Below are 25,818 nucleotides of genomic sequence, written 5' to 3' on the forward strand. Positions count from 1 at the left end.
GTATGAATGCGCCCATACTTTAAAGCTACTAGCCTGTTATAGCTTTTGGCTCTCAATTTGATTGAGCACGAGATTCATACTCATACATACACGCTGTATTGAGCTGCCGGCAATGTAAACCACTTGCTATGCGTTGCAGCATTAGTGGCGCCCCACCGTTGCTTCTTGCTTTTGGTTTATAGCTTTTCTCTCCTTTTTTATCACGCAATACTCTAACGCTGCCGTGTACATTAATATGGGAGGCAAGTGTGTTTGAATTTATGTATTGCTGAGCGCACGAAATTGAATTATGTGCGACGTTGAGAGCACAAAGCCGTGGATAAGGCAATAATAAAAGTAGTGTGCATGTCCGGGGTAAGGGAAAATGGCAAGGTAATAAAGGTTCGTACTGTGGGATGAAATGTTACTTCGCTGTAGTTAAGAAGAAATATTTGTATCTGATATATTTTTTGAAATTGAACCTCGGTAGATTGAAGTAAAGTCGAAACCCGAAATAAAACTGTCTGCATTATTTGAAGCAACTGCAATTTGTGAGATCCCTTCTTGTGGGATACCACAGTACCACGACGTAGGCAGGGATTTAGTTAAGGACTGACTTGTTATCTGGGTGTTCGTTGCTCCTCAACAGCACAGCTTACTTCTAATATGTACCCGTACATTATTATTTTTTATCATTATGAGTAGACACACATATGTATCTAAATATAAAATATATACACATGCGTACATATGTATGTATACAACGACTTCAATCCACTGTATGCAATGCGTACATATTTGATGAGGCGGCTTTTTGCCGGCTCCACTAATAAAAACAAATGCACATATCAACAATCCCGTCCAACACAAGCTTGTGTCATGCGCCTCCCTGCTCCGCCACCCAATTGTTGCAGCCACAACAGCGAGAGCAATTGCATGCTCACCATCATATGCAGAGCGCACCAAGCGAGCGCTTTGAATTTGACTGTAAAGTTTTATGTTTCCGTCAGCTTTTGCCACAGTCAGTTCTACAAACGCTCAGAACGTGTTCGGATGTAATAAAGATTTAGCGGAAGGTACGCGACAACTCGGTAATAGCATAACGAGTGTGTGCGGTGGCAAAGCCAACCGGCCGGTGAAATGTTTTAATGAAATTATTATTATATTTCAATTGGTGTTTTCGGTGTAAACAAAAGTCTATGTTAATATTCAAACAGTGTATCAATAAAGTGAAATGAGTTGTAAGTTTCAAAAAGAGTGCGGAAAATGCAAGCATTTACCGGCTTGGCAGAAGCCACATTAGTTGACGCAACGGCAAACAAACGCAATATAAAAGTAATTTCGCGTCTTTAAAGTGAGTTTCCAATAAGAAAATCGATGCACCTACATTTATTGTGTAATAGTAAGTGGAGTATTTCGCTATTTGTGCGAGTAATCAAAGATTTCGAGGCACAAAATTTGTGGTAGGCCTAAATAATGTAGAGAAAATATATAAGTACATGTGTGTGTGCGAGTAGAAACGGAAAGTAAATTACGAATACAATATTCGTCAACGCGCCGCTGTGGTCGCTGCTGCAGCACAAGCGGTTGGCTTCACTCTTCAATTTATTGTATTTGCGCTGCACAATCGCAAACAAAACAATAACAAAACGGGGAAAACGCATTGTAGGGAAAGTATGAAATGCAAAAGTAGAAAATAATGCCGCGAAAAGCAATAGAAAGGAATGTGTACACAAACATATGTAAGCGTATGTGTATGTGCCGTTTCAGACAGGGACTCAAAAGAGTCTCAAACCAGTTTATTGTGGGCGAGGGGACGACGAGGAAAGACGAAGGGACCGTGCCACTCGTGTTCGGGTGGCACGCTTTGTGTTCTTTTTCGTAACAGCTCGCTGCTACCCTTTTCAGCATTCCTTTTCACTTTCAAATCCTTTGAATGGTTGCAAGAGCGCTCGGTTTCAAATGAATTCGATCGCAAATTTGAGTTCTGTTATCTATTTTTGTATGTAATATGCAAATACGTATGCATAGAATAATAGAAATATTATGACAAATTGTAAATAAGGAGAAAATTAAGATATAGATTATGGAGTAAAGAAATTATGAATTTTTAATACGCAGTAAAGAAATTATGAGTTTTTAATACTTAAAGATTAGGAAATTGCTATTATAAATTTGGCCTTGAAAATATTAGTTGCGGATATTCAATACATTCTTGTGGATTAGGGAATTCCCGTCTTTAGTATTTTTTTGAAACTATTTAGCGGGTAGGTACTTGTATTATGCATATTGTTCTACCATATTCATGGTAATTCATTGCAAGCAAAATGTGTGACCATCATCTCAACATACAAATGAAATACGCAGCATGCAGTGTTGCGCGGTGTTGCGCAGTCGAACCGCACAAATATTTACGAACATTTTGTGAAAAGGAATGCAGAAAAACTAGACTCGAGTTGCTGGACTCTTTTTGACCGTGTGATTGCCCAGAGCGACACCAAAAGAAAATTTGAAAAAGATCAGACTCTTTTGCATCCCTGTCTGAAACGGCACTATGTATGTTTGTAGTTGCAACTTTAGTGAAGCGGAAATAAAGAAAACAATAAAATAGAAGACAGCAGCTGAAAAGCCGGTACTAACGTGTTTGCCTCGCAAGAGTGCCGTACGGTGTTGAGTGGGTGGGTGGCGCGATTGTAAGTCATTGATTGATATGCATGCTCAAACATGCACGGATTTACATAAATATGTACTTACATATGTGCAATGTATTGTAATATATTATTTACACATTTAGAAATTTAAAAATGCATAGAAATAGGCGTCGTCGCATTATAGAAGAAAGCATAACATTTCTCAAGTTGCTGTATATTTTAATTTTGCACTGCGTTTCTGTACAAAGTATAATTCAAAAAAAATATAATATGACATAATTTTGACAGCTCTGGCAGAAATAACAATATAACCTTGAATAATGCCAAAAAAAGGTGAACACATACACATATCCATACATATGTACATATAAACATACTTACTTACGAAAGCATTGCGAAAAAATCAGTTTATCGCAAAACGCAAAAGCGGAAAGGTTTCACCGCAGCCTCTTTGCCGGTAACGTCGCTGTCGGCAGCGCAGTAGCAGCGCTGCTTGCCAAAAAGGATGTGCGTGCCGAAAAGTAAAACGCAATAACAGTACACCACTCAAGCAACACGGTTAAAAAGTAGAGGAAATGCCAAACGCTAACTGTTCAAAAGCACGAAGTCGAAGCACTGTATATATGTAAATAAATTGGCGATTGAAAATATGTATGTATGCGTATGAAATGAAAGTACAAAGCAAAATGAAAAAAACGAAGAAAATAAATTAAATCAAAACAAAATCGAAGCAAATGTTGTGGAGGAGTTGCGTGTGTAATAAATACGAATTTAGAATTTTGAATAAGTGCTTCGAAGCGCCGACAAATGGCCGATATATGGAAAAAATAAATACCGAAATATGATATATGCATATGTATGTACATATAATGTATGTATGTAGGTATATGAACGTATGTAAATGCATACCTATGAATAGCTGATTAATTATTCATTGTTTGCAATAAAGCCGACAATTATATCGAAAGTAATAAATCGAATTTTTGAGGCACAAAATCTTCAAGACGGACATACGTAGCAAAGTTTTATATATGTATATACATACCTATGTATAATAAGTATAAAAGGACGTATGTACATAATGTACATAAATATCTCCCGCTGCTCTTCGTTTGGTTTCGGTTGATAGTCACAAAGCTCCTCAAACCACCAGCCATTTTCAAATTTCGGCAAGGAGTGCCTTCAACACGGTTTGGAATGAAATTTTGGCAGAAATGGTGTTGTGCTGTTGAAAACGTCACCGATGTAGTCATCGCTTTGTTACATTCAAACTTGTACATACTTGTATGTATATATATAAGTCATATCGTTATACAATATTACTAATTCAGGAGTGTCGTGGGAATGAGGGAACAAAATACCAGCACAACAAATACTCAAATCTCACATAGTAACAGTGGATTGAAAATTGAATTAATGTGAGGAAAGTTAAGGAATAGCAGTAAAAAGAGCAAGGAAATACATATAATGATGAAATTTTGTTTGAGTGGCAATAGCCAAATGAAATTTTAGTTGACTGCCTGAATTTGATTCTCTATTAAATCATGGAATTTTACGAATTTTATTTCATTAATCATTGTCCATGAATATTACGCAGTTCTCGCTTTGTTAGAGATGTGTTTTGTGATTTGATATCATACAGGTAAATTTTCTTCTATCGGCTAATCCATCTAAAAACAAATATTAAATTAAAATAACAACAAAAACTAATTCAATAACTAATACAAATTTTCACAAGTACTACTCGAATTTCGAAGAAAAGATAAAATATCAACAGCAACCAACAAAGATGATGTGTAGCCGAACTCTTTTCAATAAACAAGACCTTGTAAAAGTGACTTGTTGAAGCTTATTATTTCATAATTCGAATTCGTTCATAATTATACCCTGAACAGGGTATATTAACTGTGCCATAAAGTTTAAAACGTCGGAGACGCTATAAAATATATAAATAAATGATCAGCATGATGAGCTAAGTTGATTTAGCCATGTCAGTCTGTCTGTATATATACGAACTAGTCCCTTAGTTTTTAAGCTATCGTTGTGAAATTTTTCGCCTATCCTTTCCTCACTAAGAAGCTGCTCATTTGTCGGAACGGCTGATATCGGATCACTATAGCATATACTTATTATAGCTTCGGTGCAACCGAAGTTACCGTTTTCAATAATTTTTTGTAGATGTAACAAGAACGCGTCACTTGGTTTTTCCATCCTTCAATATTATGACGATTGGTTACTCTAAGAAAAGTCAAATATCTGTTATGAAAAACATAAAAACACACCATAAAATAAAGTTGATTTTGGTTAGAAATCCACCCGGAGGTCAAGCACAGTCTGTCGCGAAATGTATATACACATGCAATATTATTAAAAATTGTGCTTCACCAGATCTGTGAACCCTCAGCTCTTCGGGGCGTGATCTCAACGATAACACTCCTTACGCCCAACCAAGAAGAAGGCAGAAAGCTTTTTGAATGTTGAGATCTAAAATTGCTCAGCTACAAAACTAAAAATTTCGACAGCTATGATTTTGAATTGCGTTAAAATACATTTTTTTACCCTGAATACTGTGTATCAAGTTTGCCACGAAGTTTTTAACACGGAGAAAGAAAGCATGATGAGCTGAGTCGGTTTAAATTTTGTATTGAATATATTCGAAAATAAGAATTTTTCGAGGCGACACGAGTATGGACGAAAAAAAAACAACAAAAATGAAATAAACAAATATAAGATGCCGGCGCAACAGCCAAAGCGGAAACCGCCACAAAATAATGACAACAAAGGTAGAAGTAAACAACAAAATATGTACAAACCTACGTATGTTTGTTTGTATTATATGGTAGATAGTATGTGTGAAAGACGTTAGAGATCTACACATGTACTGCTGTGTGTAGGGACACCAAAAACACCAATCGAAATAGCAGCGAACGAGTGCCGCAATGCATACAAATTCCAAAAGCAACAACAACACTAACAAATACAAAACAAAAACTGAGAAAGAAGTAGCGTTCAAAAACTGAGCAGAGTTTAAGAAATTTCGAGGAGCGCAAAAGCAACAACAATGGCAAAATATAAGCAACAGCAACAAAAAATGCACACTTTTTTCATGCTTGTGCCGCAGCGTTCTCCAGCGCGCTCCCGCTTTATTTATTTATTTTGCATAAATTTCAATTTGTCTTTTTTGTTTGAAATATATTTTCACAGTTTTTTTACCTATACCATAATTATTTTTTGCTTGTGTTTACTTTTTGTTGTGCTGGTTTCTTTTTTTTATTTTTGATGCTTTTTCGTATGTGAAACTAAAAAGCTCACAAAAGCATTGAGCAAAGAACGAAAACCGATGAAGCAGCAGCGGCAACAGTCAACAACGGCGGTACTGAGCGCAACCGACGCACATGATAGAGTGGCAAAAAATAAAAAAAAACCCAAAAAAAAAACACGACAATTATTTGCTAGCAAATTTCAGAAGAATTATATGTGAAGAAAAACAAAATAAAACCCGAAGAAGATACATACACTACTATGTGAAGAGGAGAGTATTTCGAAAAAATAACAGTCGAAACCTTGGTACACCACAAGTCCAAACGACGTACAGAATGCTGAAAGCAAAATGAAATTGCCAAAAAAGCGTAAAACTCACGAACTTACACATTGGCACACGCAGAACGCGCTGAGTTTTGCTGAGCTTGTGTATCCTGGCATTCGATGAGCGCCGAACGCCGTACGCAGGCAAAGCAGCAGCGCTTGCTTAAATGTATGTTACATACAATTGTATATGCATATATATAATGAAATATACATATATGTATGCTTAAATAAATAGCGCTAAAAAACGAAAATAACTTAAAAAGCAGAAGTTGAAGCAGCAAACGCGCGAAGATGGAAAAAAGGAAGTAAGAAGCTACTAGGGTTTTGTGGAGACCAACAGGAGCACTACTAGTGTGTTGTTGCCTCATATAAACTTCGCTATAACTGATGAGTGTTACCCACACACCTTTATACAAGTATAGCTACCAAAAATATAACATACAAATTATACATATGTATGTACATATGCACAGCTGCGATCACAAAGTTAGCAGTGACCAAGTACATTATAATTCCAGTTAAATTTTTAATTCGTATTTCGAATTGAAAACACTTTTCAAATACATAGTCTGTGACGTATTTTTAGTACGCGAACTATGCTCTCAGTTTATGAGATATCGATTTGGAATTTCACACACATCTTTTCCTCCCCAAGAAGTTGTTCATTTGTCGAATTCCCCGTTATCGGACCACTATACCATATAGCTGTCATAAAAACTGCCCGCTCAAAATCAAATTCTTATATAGAACACATACAAGACAAGATATCGGCAAAATTTTACAAAGCTTGTTGTCTAAGTCAAGGCTACAATCTCCGAACATATTGTTCAAATCGGACTACAATATTACATAATTACTGTATTGCTGTACTGTATGCTGTAAAAATGCACCTTTGAAGTTGCACCTTTTTTTCTTGTTTTATTTTTCTTGGTGAAAGCTCTTCCCTATGTCTGTATCAACGATTTAAAAAAATTATTTTTTTATGAAAATTATGATTCATTCATGATATTCCTTTAAGTCGCCATGATCAGATAGTAGCTAAGTATTGTTTAATTCAACTTTTCCGAATTCGCTATAAATTTAGGGTGCGTAGAAAGCTGTCTGCGCTGCTTATTTTTGAAATCATTTGTCGAAAGTTCAGTTTATAAAATCGCTGGTGGTGTGGTAGAGTTTTCCTTATACATTACTTTGGCCCTCCAATTTGATCGATAATATGTGATTTTAAGGGTCTTAATTGTTGGTGTTTTGATGTGGTAACGTGAGAAAGACACTTCGCTTCCATTGATACAATTAATTTTAAGATTTATCATATGGTTCAAGAGAATAGTGGAAGAGAAGAACAGTAAGCAAAATATTGGCAAAACCAAATTCGAGTCATCATATAATTTGGCAAAGAACTCATGACTTGGGTGCTGAAAATTCATTGGAATATTTTCTGAACAAAGCCCGATCAATACTGTACATGGAACTTTTGATTATCTAAACTATAGAAGACTATAAGTACCTATAAAAGATTATACTCGTTTAGCCTTCGTGAGACTTTACAAATTATATGTTTGAAATAATTTTGAAAGAGACATTTACGGCACACTTGCCTTCACGTAAATTACGGATGATTACTACGGACTCTTACGTATTTTTATTTACACGTAGGACGAAATATTTATTACGGATCTTACAGAGTACTCATTCTGAAAGCTAAACTTAGTTTTTGGAAATTTTGAAAATCATGCCATCAGCTATTTCGTGTTCATGTCAGAGCGGCTTTAAATATATACTGTTATAGCTTTTAAGTTTTACGCTGTCGCACATTATGTCAATGTACTTACTAGTAACATTGACTTCAAGGAACTCGTCGTATCATAAATTTCATATTTTATAAACCGTCAATCAGTTTTTTTTTTTCAGAAAATATCTACCATACCGCATAACTTTTTCCAAACATCTTAAGTTAAAGCTCAAAATCTAAGCATCAAACGGACAATGCCACGTTCACATCCCTCTTTTCGGATATGCCAACATTAAGTCATCCTTAAAAATCTTATTTTTGGAGGCCAAAGCTCATTACTCGTTGGTAAAGTGAAAGTTCATAAAATATGCAAATATGCTTTAGATTACTTCTTTTTATTTTATTAATTTAAGGTTTTATCCAATTTTACTCTCTCAACTCTGACACCAATGTGCATACGGAAACTTGTATATGTATATGTGTGTAAGCTTGAGTGTGTTGAAGATGATGGCTAATATTTATGCTATCATAAATCTCTAACTTTCACCTACACATGTATATAGTATGTATGTACGTGTGTACGATTGAGTGATTATTATACAAGTACGTGCCTGAAGGTGAATAAAGGAAGCATTTTATTTGCGCTCAAATTTCATTGACAGTATACGCTATCAAATGCAGGCACAAACATATATCTTTACGGATGTATATCTATATACGTATGTATATGCATATATGGCATATATGTATAGGCATGCATCTGTATTTGAGTGGTAGCTTTCCTTCCAGAGTAAACAGTTGCTTATCTTTCAGAGAAGCTTTTTTTAAATATGTGGGATAAACAGACTATTCTCTGATATTTTATAGAAACGCCTATAGTTTAAATTTAGTTTTTACTAAAAGTATGTGGTATTATTAAAAAAAGGAAATTTAAATTATTCTATAGCTATGGTTATCTGAAATTCTACCTATCGTTTTGCTTTTTATACATTTTTATATTTGCTATTTAACGTCCTTTGACAAACAAATAACACCCGGACGGACAAAAAAACACATTTTCACGTACTTAATACGCTTTAATCGCTCCAGAGTCAATACAAGCATGTCAACACTTAATCCAATTTTTCATACCCTTGTTATACGCCTCGGTTGGGATGGCCCTCAGTGAAATTGCGATCTCTACTCGATGTCGTTTTTGCAAAAGATTCAGTCTGACATTGACACATTTCATATACTTATACATAAGAGATCTGTTTTCTGGTTCGGAAACAGATTACCGCTAAATCAGACTACATCCTTAATGTGAAAAGAGAGATATGACTCACGTAATCAGTCGAATAGATTTAGTTCGGTTACACCTTAAACCGAAAATAGCAGATATTTTCACTACTTCTGGGTCCTAGGCATTTTTATATGTATCGTGTGGAACCATTAAAAAATTAATAGAGAAAAAAAAGAACAGTAAACATTACATAATACACATAATTTCATTTATCTAAAAATATTACCTGTTTAGAATATACCTATATTTATATATATTTTATATTTATGGTTCCTCAAGTAACGTATTTTCCAAGGATCCCTGTTCTGGTATTGAATATTTAGTATTTAAAAATATTTTTCAATCAAACTTAGCGTCTCTTATACAAATAAATGTGCATTATCTGAAGAATTTGAATTATTGCAACCGTGAAATACAAGAATACCATTTAGCAAAAGCATTAGAATACAGAATAAATTATGCATCTTGTTCTAAATAGTACCGTTTTAACAGTCATAATCTACTCTCATCGAAAAAATTCTCTTGGATTTGACATCCGAATATGAGTATTTCTCTTCTGAATTCTTTCAGTAGCTGATCTGTGTTGTTGTATTTCTTATTTGCGATTTGGAAGTTCAGTATCTTAATTATTGCTAGAGAACAGCTTAGTGCCAGGTCCGGACTATAAGGTGGGTGCATTAGAACCTCCCATCCGAGCTCCCGGAGCTTCTGGCGAGTCACCAAAGACGTGTGTGGCCTGGCGTTGTCGTGATGGATTCGGCCTCTGTTGATCAAAGATGGCCTCTTCTGGATGAGTGCTGCCTTCAAGCGGTCCAGTTGTTGGCAGTAGAGAGCCGAATTGAGCGTTTGGCCATAGGGGAGCAGCTCGCAGTAGATGATTCCTTGCCAATCCCACCAAACACACAGCAAAACCTTCCTGGCCGTCAATCCGGTCTTGGCCACCGTCTGGGCCGCTTCCCCGAGCTTTGACCACATCCGTTTGCGCTCGATGTTGTCGTAAGTGACCCATTTTTCATCGCCGTTCACAATCCGCTTCAGAAACGGGTCGATTTTGTTGTGATTTTTTTGTTAGTTCGTGTGGCACCCAAACATCGAGATTCTTTTTGAATCCAAGGTTATGCAAATGGTTCCAAACGGTTTTCTGGCTTATCTTTAGTTCCTCAGCAATTAAATAAGTGCTCACGTGACGGTCTGTTTCCACTATTTTCATGATTTTATCGCAAATTTCGACGACAGGCCTCCCGACGCGTGGTGCATCTTTGACATCGAAATTACCGGAACGGAACCTAGCAAACCACTTTTGTGCTACACGTTCGTTTACAGTATCGGGCCCATAAACTAAATTAATTATTTTCAATCGCTTTGGCTGCTTTTTCGCCTTGATCGAAGAAAAATTGTAAAATATAGCGAATTTTCTCTTTGCTTGAACAATAACGCCATCTCTTAGATAAATACCGAACGAACTTTTTACTTTACCTAATATTATAAAAACGAAAAAAAGAAAGCAAGTGTGTGAGCGAAAAAAGTGTAAAAGTGGTCAAGAAATATAATGAAAAATAATATAAAAATAAATAAATAATTACAACAACATCGTTATTTTGGAACTTCGTAGAAGTTGCATGCAAAAAAGTTTGGCTAAATATTCCCGAAAGGAAACGCCCACATTGTGTTTCACAAGTTCATACATATGTGCATTTGTAATTACAACAATAATTGTGAATTGTTTTGCTCACAATAACAACAACATTTGTCAGCACTGGATGCTGTGGCCGCATTGGCACCGCCCAATCGGAGCGTGTAGCATTTCTATAAGTTATTAACGACGCAATCAACGACGAGGGCGATATCAATTACTTTGATGGCAATGTGTTTACTACAACACAGTATCTTAGTTCAACTACTAATTAAATATCTGCTGATCCTGTGCGAAAATGGCTTATTGACGACAAGCAAAACAACAGGTGAGTGAACTAAAAGCAAAAAAAGTTAAATAAATAAGGTAAACACTTGTAGCAAGTATTATGTTGATGAGCGAAACCGTGCTCACATAAACAAATCTGTAGATGTATATGAAAGTATAAGTAAATTTTGTATTAGTGTGAGGCATATAATACATAAGTTTTTGAATGTAAGCAAAAGAAAAGCCTTAAGGACTTGTCTATGTTATTTATAATTATAAGATAAATATAGAAGGTTGTGTCTTGTAATATAATGAAACATTTAACGCTCAGAGATTCAAACATATCTAGATCTTAAACCGCAACTACAATACATGTTCATTATTCTTATTGGCTCTTCAATCTTTACTATTTTATTAAATGTTTAATTAAATAATAAACGCATCTAGGAAAATGAATTGATCTCTCGTTTAAGACCAATTTCAAAAAATAAAATCTGTCTTTAGTAAAGATTGCCGCCGACAAACCTATAAATGAATTTTTGTTATATAAAAGAGAAAAAGAGATCATAATCGGCTTTATTCGATAATGTCAAACTAATTGTATAAAGATTTCAACTGCTTCCTTATTCTAATTCGAGATAATACTTCACCGCGACAATTCATTATTTCATTTCATGCAACTTGAATGAGAATTCCAGTACGCGGATTTGAAGAAGGGTGTTGGATTGAAATTTATACAAAACTGTCAAAAATAGACGTCTTTGCTTTGTGATAGACGTAAACTTCTTTTTTGGGTACATAAAACTTATTATTTAGACACAGAGCATGCATGTTTCTTTATTCTTCTCGAATAAAACAGTTTAGTTTTGGCCCTTCTGGAACTTATTTTTGTCTTCAATTGCAAGAGAGATCGACTAGTGTAGCTCTACTTGTATTGAACCTCTTTTATTTAATCACAGCACCTTTCCCCAATAAACCAGTTTCTTTCCAGAGTGGTGATAGTAATTTCTTAGAGTTCTAATTGTTTTGTTATTATTGCAAGTTTTTCTAAATTCTAATCTATTTTCTAAAAAATGTATTGAAAGCTAAAAATGGACTTACTATACCATGATTAGAGGAATATCCCTTTTCATCTTGCAACATGTTGCTACAGAGTATAATAGTTTTGTTGACCTAACGGTTGTTTGTATCATCTAAAACTAATCGAGTTAGATATAGGGTTATATATATATAAATGATCAGGATGAAGAGACGAGTTGAAATCCGGATGACTGTCTGTCCGTCCGACCTTCTCTCTGTAACTTGAGTAAATATAAAGATATCGTGATGAAATTTGGTACACGTATTCCTTGGCAAAAAAGGGAGGACGCGTTCGTATATGGGCATAACTGCCACGCTCTCAAAACGTTATTAATCGAAAACTTATAAATTGCCATAACTAACTCACAAATTAAGATACAAAACTGTAATTTGGTACCACGAATCGTATTAATTATGAGTGGTATCTGCGGTTTGAACATTTTTAAAAAGTTTGTGTGACCCCGCCTCCTAATAGGTTTAATGTATATATCTCCCAAGCCATTAAAACTATATCGCTCAAATTTGTACAGCACAAATCATTTCGACAACTCTGACGACAGTGTGAAACAGGTGAAATCAGATGATAACCACGCCCAGTTCTCATATAACGGTTTTGTTAAAAACTACTAAAAGTGCGATAAATCAATAACTAAATGCGTCAGAGACATTAAATTTTACATCCAGGATGGCAAAAGCGGGTTTTATAGGAGCCGGTGTCAAAATAAGACGTTGGGCATGGCACCGCCCACATTTAGGTAAAAACTCATTCACTTAAATAAATTATTAATATTTCTTTCTCTGTTCTATTATACTCATTACACGGTAGATGCCTATGCGAACAGACTATGTGACCACATTATTTTCTGTAATCAATTATATTAATGACTAAAATCAGTTAGTTTAGATAATTTTTATCTAATTACTTCAAAAAGGTAGAAATTGCTTTAAAAATATTTATTAAATAATTATAGTGTCGCCTACTATCAATTTGAAAGAGAAAACATCAAAAAATTTTCATTTTCTAGTTGAATATAAAATAAAGTTCTTAATTTACTGCTTGTCGATTTGCTTATTAAATGTACCTCCGTAGTCATTGTTCTTCATATTTTAAGATATAACTTTAAATACACTTTTTTTACATTTTAATCTCTGATTTTGAACAAAAGAAAAGAAATTCGCTACTAAGTGAACTCCTATCGATAAATATTGCCCTCACCGGTTATCATTACGGAAATATGATGTGAAAGTAAAAGGACAATAAAATATAAAAACATAGAAAAAAGCGAGGACACGTGCCTGACCTTTCTTACCCTTCCGAGCAAGACGCATGGTTCGCATGTCCAAGCATTAAAGTTATTTGGCCATCGAAAAAACTTAACACGTATAAGAAGTTACTAATTATGGTGTGCGTGCTGTGTAGTTGTGTGGGTTCCGTTTATTCTTATTTACAAATACCAGCAAATGTGAAAGGTTTTTAGTTGAGTTTAATACTTTTTACCGTTAAGTGATTAGATACCTTTTGTTATTCTTTTATGATTTCTAAACGGATAAAATACATAATAGGAGTTGAAAATAATTGAGTTTTGATTAAGTTGAGGTTTCCGGTGAATACAGAGGCTTACAATTTCTATTACGTATCCGCGCTACTAAAGTATTTTTATATAGAAATTTATTGGCAGAAAGTGTGTTAGAATCCTGGAAGTATTGGACCCATTTGCTAAATCTTGTAGAAATATTTTATAAATTTAAACATCTAAAAGTATTTAATATACCTAAATTAAGGACAAGATCTACTGAGATCTGACTGAGTCAGAATGGAAGTTGCACCAAGAGGGCTCAATTAATCACCACCCAATGGCGCTATTATCCTCAGAGAATTACTATCGTGTTGTAGGCGGCTACTGTCGAAATTACAGCCGAGATTGTGTTGGCCCAAAATTCCCCGCTGTTGTCGACTGATAATAGATACCACAGTATCCCGACGTTGGCAGGGACGAACTGGTAACGCTCCTGTAGCAGTTGGGAGGTATTTAGCTAAGGTCTGACTATTTGATTGCTCCTCGATAGCACAGCATTCTATTAGGAAGTTTTACTATGGTTGGGGGGTACAAAAAAAACTGGAGTAACGCAGCTTGTGGATGGACAGTGGGTTTAAGTATGAACCAGAACAATAAAAGTAATAATGAATCAAAGGTGTCCGGATCTTCAGGGACACTGTCTACCTGGAGAAGTTCAATTCAATTATTCGACATTAATTTATTTTCTGGTAAAATGTTCTACAATATAAGTCTAGAAAATATTACGAATTTTACTGGTACTTTTTATTTATTTTTTTTTTAAATATTTTCCTCGCTAAGCCGTCAATAGCATAGAATTTTACTTCGTCTTTACCTTTGGTAATCGTGGGACCAATTGAAAAAGGAAACATTATTCTTTTCATGAATTACTTTTTGCTTATAAAGTGATTTGTTTGAAATTTTTTTGCATTTTAAAAATTCGCCGTTAGTGCTAAAAATGCCTACGCACACATTAATCAAGCGAAAAATTTAATAACTTCCATCATTCAACACGTAAACATAAGCAAGTGTATTTATGTTCGACAAAGGCTTCTTCACCTGTAGCGCTCAGGGCTGTTGCTGACAGTCTTAAATAATTTATAGCGCAAATATTTTCTTCAACAGAATCCAAATAATATCACGCATGCACAAACATAAACATATACAAAGCACAAAATACATATACAAAATGACTGTAACGCATATACACACATACATACATCCTTCTCTATATGTTAATCCCCACATATACTCGATAAGTATGTGCTACTATTTGTCATGTATTTGTATGGCTCACCACACAGGAATACCCATAAGCAAATATATATATATATATATGTTTGTATTTATGTGTGTATTTGTAAACGGCTTAAAATAATGTACTAAGCCATGAAAAGTCAGTGGCATTTACAAGCAGCACTCTAAAATATCGAGGATAACGTATACGCCTTGGTGTGCTTGCCATGCTTGAGCTAGAATTGTGCCAAAGGCCAACTTATTAAGGCGGTAAAAGGCAAAGGAAAAACTTTTCAGAAATAAAAATAGTCCTTAAAAAATCAATTGCATAAGTTCTAAAAGGTGGGAACGTTTTAGACATCTAAGGCATGTTGTTACCATTGAAATCCAGCGCAGCTGCTGGTTGAATAGTCGCACATGTATATAATATATATTGATAAATGGCTTTGTTGTTTTTCTTGCGTTGTTTGGTCATGTTGTTTATCCTAAAAGCGGTAGTGTTGAAGGTGGAGTATTAAAAATCAGCTCGAGTGCTTTCCGGCCAACTCACCTATTCCCTCAATAACATTCTTCTCTCACCTACTATATAGTATTTTAAACAGAGTTATTTGCCTCAATAATGTTTGTTTGTAGTAAGCATAACTTTTTAATGGAAATTTATTGTATTTTTGCTTCCATTTTATGTTTCCTATTTGAGAAAACATATTTCTTAATTTTTGCAAGTGTGTGTGACTTAAATTGAAACTTCAAAAACCCATCAGTTTGTTGTTACTTTATGGACAAAAATACTACGGTTGAATATTACAAATGAACAGCAAATATTTCTGATTTTTAGAAGTATCGACTTTCCTAAAGTAAAAGCTGCCAAATCAGCTGTCAAAGTAAACACCTGTGTTAGACATTTATGCTCAATATGCCTTGTAAATTTCACATGCAAGGATTGACAACTTAACCACTTAAAAAAAGCTGAAAATTTATTTTTAACATTCTCGCTCTGTGCGAAAATCTTACACCTACATTTTTACCCTTTCAGCGATGGGGCACAGTTCGCGCTTAACGGGTGCGTAAATATGAGTATCTCTATTTTGAGGTTGAATATACTTTCAGACTTTATCCAGACTTATTTGCATACAAAAAACGTAGACTAGTGTTGCGGGGGTATGTCAAGTGAGTAACCTATGATGACAAAAGCTTCAACTTATTAGTTGGAAATCAAATTTAGTCAGGTTATTGGTTATAAGGCTGACTTTGCAAGCAAAAGTGGTGCAAGTTTGGATAGCTTAGATGGTCTCCATAAGATGCAATTGCGGTACAACGCGTCCGTTCTGTTCAAATATTGTTTGCCATTCCATTTCTGTGTTCTGCCGATCGTGGCATCCACTTTTTAAATCTATCTAGGCCAATTATATATCTTATTTCCTATTTCATCGTAAAAATTGATCCGCCGAACAATTTTCGTATCAATTCAAGGACACTAGTTGTAGCAAAAATTAATTTACAAGATCCAATGAATTTAAACCCTAATCTATGTATCATTTTGATGTTATTGGAGAATTTGCTAGAATATACCGTCTTGATAGATTATTAAAAGAAGTATCCGGTATTTGTTTATAAAAAAGTAATATAAATTTTACGTATAACTCATTGGAAAGCTGAGAAAAAATCATAAACATTGCACCGGCTAGTTATTTTTGTATTGAAATACTTTTCTTCTTTTAAAAAAACTAAAAAAAGCACGCTTTTCGATAGTTTCTGAGATATAGGATTTCACCTAAAGGTTGGTGGTGCCACGCCCATTTTACAATTTTTACACCTCCTCCTATAAAGCTCTTCCCTACCATCTTGTTGTGAAATTTAATTCTTGTGGCGCATTTATACCCATACATCTCGTACTACTTTAAAATATTATACTATATATAGAAATATCTACGTACCTGCTATTCCATATGTACATACATTATACGCATAATAATTTTTAATAACAAATTACGAATTTCACCTGCAACTAATTAAAATGAAACGAATTTCTTACAATATCTGTTTTATATTTCATGGCATCGAATTTTGCTATTTAACTATTGCTATTAATGCCTGTGACGCGGGGAATGGAATATTTCATACGAAATGTGACATTTTACGCCAGTCAGTGTGTACGTTACCATGACAATTACTCATTAGTCAGTTCATAATGAAGAACACTTTTTGTTGTGGTGGTAAAATGTTAGATTTGCTTAGGTGGGAACCCTGTAAGGAAAAATAGGCAATATTAAACTTAATAACAATTTTGAAATATTCGAGTTTTTTTCTCAGTTATATATGTAATATTTGTACATGTTTCGATTAACTTTCATAATTCATTTTATCCACAAAAAGTTAAATTTTTTATTATAAAAAAAAATTTTACAGAATAATATCAGCAGTTTGTCCGATATTTCTCTTATAAGAAAAATGTACCAAGTTCGTATGAAAATATAGTATGCATAGTCTTGCCATAAATTCTGTTACCAAGCTTACAATGTTTACAGGAAGTACGAATTTGCAGAAAAAAAGACGGTGTTTTTTATTATAATTTGTATCTACTTCTATATAAAAATCAGTTCAGTGGGTGGGTGAGTAGGTAGCTAAAGAAAATCGTACGCGTAACGTATTGCAGTGATTGCTTTAAATAAATGTGGAAAAAGCGCAAGTGAAATCTTTTTTTATTGTAATTTGTATCTACTTCTATATAAAAATCAGTTCAGTGGGTGGGTGAGTAGGTAGCTAAAGAAAATCGTACGCGTAACGTATTGCAGTGATTGCTTTAAATAAATGTGGAAAAAGCGCAAGTGAAATCTATTTCTCAAAAAAGTTAACATTTCGTGAATGTTTGTTTACCCGCTATTGATCGTTTACCACAAACCTCTACATTTGGTGATAGAAAGAGAAGTGGTCGTACTGGCGTAGTTCGAATCAATTCGCTAAAAAAACTGTTCGCGAACTTATTCGCAGAAATCCTCTTAGAAAACAGAAAATTATGTCAAAGAAAATGGATATATCGACCAGATCATTCTCAAGAATTCGAGATGATCTCAATCTAGTATTCAGGCGGAAGGAGACTATTTTGAAGGCGACCAATAAATTTTTCAAAAAAAAACAAAGAATATTCGTTTTTATTAAAAGTCCTGAAACTTTTGAATTGCACCTTGTATGCATTATAATTTCATTTTCATAGAACTTATGATTACTAGGATCCATTTTCCTGTCTTCATACGGTACTAGGAACAATAAATATGGCATATTTCTAAAGGTAGAGATCAGCACTATATTACAAGTAAAAATAAAATGTGTGTAGTGCTTCTGTTATATCCAATTTTCGGAAAATAACATTTCCATAAAGAGAATATAATGAAAGCTTAAATTAAAAAAAGTTTGTATTATGATACAATGTGAATTTTGGTTTGTAAATTCGATGAGCAACTAATCATACAACTATTGCTTTAATCAATGAGCCTAAAACTTTGATACAAAACTTTACTTCTGATGTAGAAAAGTTTACTTTGTGCAATTCTGATATCGCCATACAAAGAGGGAAATAATGAGCCTCTCAACTACAAGTAATTAAAAGTAATAATTAAAATGTAATCTGTTTGTTGGTTAAAGGAAACTTCTAATTAATTTTTGAGACTTTCTCATATGCATATGTACTACTTATGTAACTGAATTTTTTCAACTTAATAAAAGCATTGCCTCACATCATTTGCCAGACAACAAAATCCTACTAATAACAGCAACGTCTGATGACAAGGAAATAAAATAAAAGCCTTTGTTTTAGCAAAAACAACTATAACATTAATACACAATTTTCCGGAACAATTCGCATTTAACAAATTTTCCACAACTTTATCACAGACATTAAATTTTATTTTGTTTTCACATTTGTAGGAGTAGTTCGTTACTTTGTTTGTGTAACATCCATTTAATTTTCATTATTCGAGTATTTTTATACTCTCGCAACATGTTGCTACGGAGTATAATAGTTTCGTTCACCTAACGGTTGTTTCTATCACCTAAAACTTATCGAGTATAGGTTGTATATATATATAAATGATGAGGAGACGAGTTGAAATCCGGGTGACTGTCTATGCGTCCGTCTGTGCAAGCTGTAATTTGAGTAAAAATTGAGATATCTTTATGAAACTTGGCACACATGTTTCTTGGTACCGTAAGACGGTTGGTATTGCAGATGGGCGTATAACGGTACTTTCAAAAACTACTAAAAGCGCAATAAATCAAGCATTAAACAAGCCACAGACATTAAATTTTATCTCTGAGATGGTATAAGATGATTTTATAGGAACCGCGTTCAAAATTGTATAGTGGGCGTGGCACCGGGCGAAAACCCATATATTGGGATCTGCTTAACCGATTTCAACCAAATTCGGTACATAATATTCTTCTCATACTTATAGTACGAAAATGAGCGAAATCGGATTAAAACCACGCCTATTTCCCATATAACACCATTTTAAATTAAATCTGTTTCTTTCACTTTTCCACTATGCAAATCAAGCAACAATGATTATATTGGGGTTAAACTTTGCGTAAATAATACGTTTGAAGTATGCCACCTTGTTACCAAAAATTGTCTAAATCCAACCAAAACTGTTCAAGCCCCTAAGTACTGAATATGTGGACCCCAGTGCCTATAGTTGACTTTTTTCCGAAAATATCGGTTAATATGTAAGATATATAATTGAAATTCATATAATAAAATAAATAAATGGCACTCTCGATAATAGTATGTTTTTGTGTCAAAAATGGGTTGAATCGGATCAATAATTAGTTCAATATAAATTTTTGCCAACACCTGAAGTAATTTCTCGGGCTTTGATCCTTGCAAGTTGCGAGAGTATAAAATATTCGGTTACACCCGAACTTAGAACTTCCTTATTTGTTTTAATTTCGTTTTGGCTCATATTAAATTGTATTTAATTATTTGAGGAATTTTGCACACAAGTACACATAAAAGATGTTTTTTAGAGGTATATAATCATATAAAAGGTTAGCTGTTAAACCAGCTGTCAAAGTTAACTTAGGTACTTGACATTTATGTTTAGTATATACATATATATAGTATAGTATACATCGGAGTAAAGTTTTGAAATTTTAATCTTCAGAAAGAGCAGAACTGACCTATTTAAAGTGCGAAGTAGCATATAGTTGCTGAACGATCGGAATCAAGTCCTTGTATGGAATTTTTTTTTATTGACTAGATATCTTCACTTACTTTGGCATGAGTTATTATTTAAGAAAGTAATGCTATCTCCGAAGAAATTGTTCAGATCGGATAACTGAAGCATATACAACAGCTGTAAATAGACCAATCAAAACCAAGTTCTTGTATAGAATATTTTGTATTTGTGAAGGGTATTATAGCTTCGGTGCAACCAAAGTTAAAATTTTTTCATGTTTTATCTGGTTTATGATGAGTAAAAAAACCAACATTTTGGGGTGTTATTAGTGAGATGAGGCCGGCTGTGTTGCGAAAAGTGGGTACGAATTCCATTCATCAAGATAATCCTCATTAGACGTAGTGGTCGTAGAATTCGAAATAGTACTTGTGTTTTATTTGAATTAAAAAAGTTATAAGCCTCTAAAAACACCCTTTATATACACAGTACATAACTTTAAACATATGTATGTATATTATCACAACTTGGCACACAATAAGCTGATCCTGACAGCGTTATCATGGCTCACACACATCCCCTTCTCATCTGTTCACATTTTGCCACTTACATAATGTATACCTAAGTCTAAGTAAATAAAAAGCATTAGCAGCAGCAGCTGTTTACTTGGCTACCAGGAAGACAGATAGTTGAATATACATATTTATGTACAATACATATAAAAATCCATACATACACGCGCCTCAGTGCGCTTGCACGAGTATGTGTGTGCGCTTTGGTGTTAAGTGGTTCAATTTGCCGCTGTCGACGAAGTCGGTGTTGCTGCCATGACTTTTCACAATTCTATTACGTTTTGTTGGTTCCCTAAGCAGCAACACCAATTATGCTCCTTTGTGGTTGCTGTGACGAGTGGGCGGCAGGGGTGTGGTCTGCTACTAGTGTCCTTATAATAGAATATACATATATGCTTCAATATTTGAGTGTGTGCATCGGTTACGTTTGTGTGTGTGTGTGTAAGCACCGTTCAATCTTTCACTCAGAGCGTATCTATGTGACAGCCACATTGCCAACTAACTAACTAATTGCGTCTAATATCACAAACCATCAGCAACGTGCTCGGCTATTGTAAGCTAAGAGGAGGCAGGACTGACATAAATAAAAGGAAAAACTCAAATAAATTCAGCAAATAGACTTATCAACATCTTATGGAATTAATATTGTTTTTATTTGGGTTTGTTGCTGGTTGCTTCGTTCATTGCTTTTAATTTGTTTAATCTGGCTGGTCACCGCAAAATGTTTGTTAAACTTCTAACTGTGCCAGGATGTGGAAAAATTTGGCTGTGGCGTGTACAAAATTAAAATTTTCCATTATATTTCTTGGAGTTCGCCGAAAAGTTTATAAGCAGATGTGGAATTTTCCAGTTGTTACACATAAAAAAAAATGTATAAAATAAAAAGACAGATAAATGTTACTGTAATAGATAAATTTCAAATTATTTAAGAAAAATCTTTTCAACTTAGTCCATGTGACAAGAAACAGACGCTTGGTCCACATTTTAGTCTCGCCCTGATATGTTTGTCAGCCTTTTCGGAAATTTCATTGTATATCGTTTATAGGTACTTCCGAATTTCCTTTACTAGTTCGGTTGTATATGCACCCGCTTTCCGGCAGCCACTACATTTACTGCCTACCTGCTTCTAAGGAAATTCTCTAACGTAATGCGATATGAGATTATTGCCTTTATTGCCTCCTGGCTATTGACGTATATATTGATCTTCTTTATGTTGTTTCCCGTGTTGTTAGCTATATCATCCGCTTTATGGACCGCAAATACATCCGCCTGGAAGATACTGCAGTATTCAGGAAGCTGGAAGGGTTGGCTGAGATCCAGCTCTGAGCAATACATTCCGGCTCCCACTCCATTAGCTAGTTTTAATTGCTCTATACAAATGCTAAGTCGTATGCTTCTGCACTCTCCACCCCTGAAAGTGCATTCAGAAATTGGATTGTCATCTCCTGAGTGTCCTGAGTGCTATTTGTTAGCACTTGGTGCCTCTTGAACTGGATTTAAGTCTGGAGAAAGGGCCCTGTTGATGTCTGATACAACAAACAGACATTTGTTCGGTTAAAATGAATCACTTTCTGTCCATAGAAATCGTAATTAATTTTAGTTTTGACACAAATTTGATACTAAAATTATATATTGACATAACATTTTTTCGAATTTGGATACTTTGATTAACTAATACACTTACGGTTAAATCGATATTTTTCTAGGCAATATTTAAGGAATTGAAAATAACTTTTTATACAAACTAAAGCTAACTCAAAGAAAATTATTTTACTCTGCACAATATGTCGCTATGGTATAAAAATGCATATTCTGTGCCACTCTGACTGCTGACTCCCTCTTATCGTTCTTTTAGTTACATATAATAGCTTTTACTGATACATTTCGTAAAAAATTATTATATCTACATACATTATTTCTGCTGTTTTTTATTTAACTTTTTTTCTTTTTTAACTTTTTTTATGCCATTTTCCACTCTGTCACTCTGTGTTTGTTCTATTTTTCATTCTCGTAATTCATTTTTCGTGTATGGAATATTCAATTAGATAACTTATTTTTCAAAGATTCACTTTGTTTTTGTTGGCGACAGCGAAAAGTTATTGTTCAGCCAACTCGTAGGCCCGCCACTCCTTCGCTCATCTCACAACATTTAATTGGCAAGTCAGCAATGCTGGGGCTTCGTTGATTTCCTCTCTCCTCATATTGCTATTTTAGTGTGGTTTTTGTATTTGTTCATTTTCTTTTGTAATGTAGACTCGTTTCATTTAATGTAAGCTCGCTTTGAGCCTTATTACTCGAATGTATGTATGTACTCGTATTACTTTAAACTTTATGTTTGCAAAAGTTTTTATAATAATTTTAATAATTACACGCTTATGACAAGTGGAAATATAATTAATTCGAGTAAGATTGGTGGTTTCATACTCTATATACTGGCAGATAATTTTTAAAATATCACAAATATATAATCCTCCTTTGATTCATACTATACGCTTTGTTTACTATATTTACTTATATAATTTATTCGCTTCGTCTGGCTCATTTATATCCCTATTAATATCAGTTAATTTCACTCATTGCGATGACCCAGTTCAGTTATATGGTTTTATAAATCAAATCAAATCAAATCAACTTTCATACAACACACAAGAAGCATTGAACTCTGCAGAGTTCTTTCTTTCTAATAAATTGTATATTTATTCATATATCTTTATATGTATGTACGTATGAAGATAGGTTAGTCTTATCTAAATTCCTCGTTGTGCATGGGCTAAAGTATATAATATACTTATACATTTACATAAGGATATTCTCATATATATGTATATATATAAGTAGATATACTCACATATACTAAGTATTGTTGCACAAGCTTCTTGAACAAAATAAAAATTTTGACAATTGCATAAATTCAAGGCAGGCGGCGTGCAGACGTTGAAGGTCTTCGCCTGAGACAAACAATCATTTGAGCGGAAGAAAAAAAAAAGATCTTGGATGATAGTGAACGGTGGGGCTATTCATGAATACCATATATATGTATCTGCATAGGTATGTACCATATGTAGGTATAAGTAAATATCAGAATAATTGATGGATATAAAAAATATCCTTTGACTTTTTTGCTTTACAAGTTCTTTAATATCTCTGAGAATTTTCAATTTTAGTATCATCTTATTGACTTAATGAGGTTCTTTAAGAATCTTGTGGTATAAAAATTTTTCGTGAAAATCGGATGCCCTTTAAAGCATGAAGATCGCTCGCTATATTCCCATCGAAGGTTTATACATATTACCAACACTATTTCACCAATCAACATAGGTGAAGACCTTGTCCTCTTTATTATAGGACCAGCGACGCTATATGTATATCCATTCAAAATGTACCCAGCCAGAGTATCGGGTTTCTTTGGTGATATTTTTTTAGTCTCACTTAACAAAGTTTGTGTGTGGTATAGTGTTAACATCTTCCGACTAATATCTAAAAAAGTTTTCTTTAATATCCATCTCCACTCAGAAGCAATAGTTCATTTCAGAGTGTGAAACGCTGAGAGAATGTTTACAAAGATCAATACCATTAGACAGAGTTGTGCTACGCTCTTTTCAGGCAGCTTATTACTTGACATCTAGTCCTTGCAGGAGCTCGGCGTTCTCTGGTCTACCGCCAGCATCTGTGCCGCCAAAAGCTCATCTTCAGCCGGGGTAAATCACAAAAGATTCAATAGCTCCTTCACTTGACTAAGGTTCGCCTTTGCCTATTTTTGGGTGTCCATTAGTTGGTGTAAAGGTTCAAGTGAACTAGTTGAAATGAAAACTATTTATTGTAATAAGAGTTGGATCCACCTTCAGAATTTCAGTATCACAGAAGACTACCATTTAGCTGTCCAAGTGTAATCTCCATCTTAGTGAACAGTTTCAAAACCTCACCTATCCTAACCAATATTATAGTTTATATCGAGTCTGTCTCTGTCTTCTGGCCTAACTGACTGACAATGACAAATGAGATATTTCACTACCATCAGACGAAATTCCACATGAAAATTAAGCTCTTCTTTGATTTTTTGCGCATTCATGATGAATGACTTCATATGATTTAAGTTGCTGATTGCCTTACTCATACACATACACACACATATAGGTAGCCGTGCAAAACAGCAGTCACCAACGGTTGGCGTGTTGTCGCTGTCAACGCAACTGTCGCCCATTGACAGCTCGCATAAACAATTTTAATTGTTTGCCAATATTACTGCAGTTGCACTACTCGAACTAAAATCACAGCTAATACCGAGGAATAATAGGCAAGATAAATGCTTTACTATCGCTTATGCGTAGCGTCGGTTGTTTTGACATTTGAGCAGCTAAATATAGTCGCGAAGTGAGTTGTAGGGTAGTCATGAAAGGCAACTAAAAATAGGAATTAAATGGAAAATAACTTAGGTGTACACACACATCCATATATACACGCATAGAAAAGTAATGCCAGACGTGCTCAATAAAATTTAATTTATGACTGTTTCTTTACGCTTTTCTATTGTCACGCTGATATTGATTGACTGCAATAGAGAATAGCGTCGTATTTATATTGAATTTGCATATTTGCACAGTTTAAAAATAATAGCATACCTACTGCACATACATACAAGTATGTATGTAGATACATATACATACATATATTTGTTTTGTAAAAACTATTTACTCTTTTTAATTGGATTTGAAACTATTTGAATATTCTAGACAAGTAACTGGTACTTTAGTCAGTGTGTAATTAAAGCCGCATTATTAAATTGTGAGGTTAGGGAAATTTTTGACCACCATGATTGATTGAATGGTTTCGTTAAGATGTTACAAGCATTTTACTACTTATTGCTAGTTGGAAAGCTTTTCAAAGTCTAAGAGAATATCACTATAAAAGAACTCAGAATTGGCGTGAAAAGTCTCTTTAGATTCTAAAATCTTTTGGCACATTGCAGGGAGTAGGTAAAAATAAGAATGCGGCTCGCTTTAATAAGAAAATTTAAAAAATAGACAGCTATCAACTTCTGCGAGGAATTTTCAGTAACTCAATTTAAGGTAAAATTATG

General features: G+C 34.3%; 1 protein-coding gene across 1 annotated transcript in view; it reads left to right on the top strand.

Moving 5' to 3' along the window:
• The first annotated feature begins 1,022 nt into the window (after positions 1-1,022).
• The window catches only part of plum, a 139,865-nt gene continuing 115,069 nt past the window's right edge, over positions 1,023-25,818 (top strand). Inside the window, exons 1-2 of the mRNA XM_036361733.2 lie at positions 1,023-1,381; positions 10,677-11,190. Of these exons, the coding sequence (XP_036217626.2) occupies positions 11,088-11,190 (103 nt within the window). The 5' untranslated portion in view covers positions 1,023-1,381; positions 10,677-11,087. The remainder of the gene's footprint in view (positions 1,382-10,676; positions 11,191-25,818) is intronic.

This window comes from Bactrocera oleae, chromosome 2 (genome assembly GCF_042242935.1).
Source record: "Bactrocera oleae isolate idBacOlea1 chromosome 2, idBacOlea1, whole genome shotgun sequence".
In the NCBI taxonomy this organism is placed as follows: domain Eukaryota; kingdom Metazoa; phylum Arthropoda; class Insecta; order Diptera; family Tephritidae; genus Bactrocera; species Bactrocera oleae.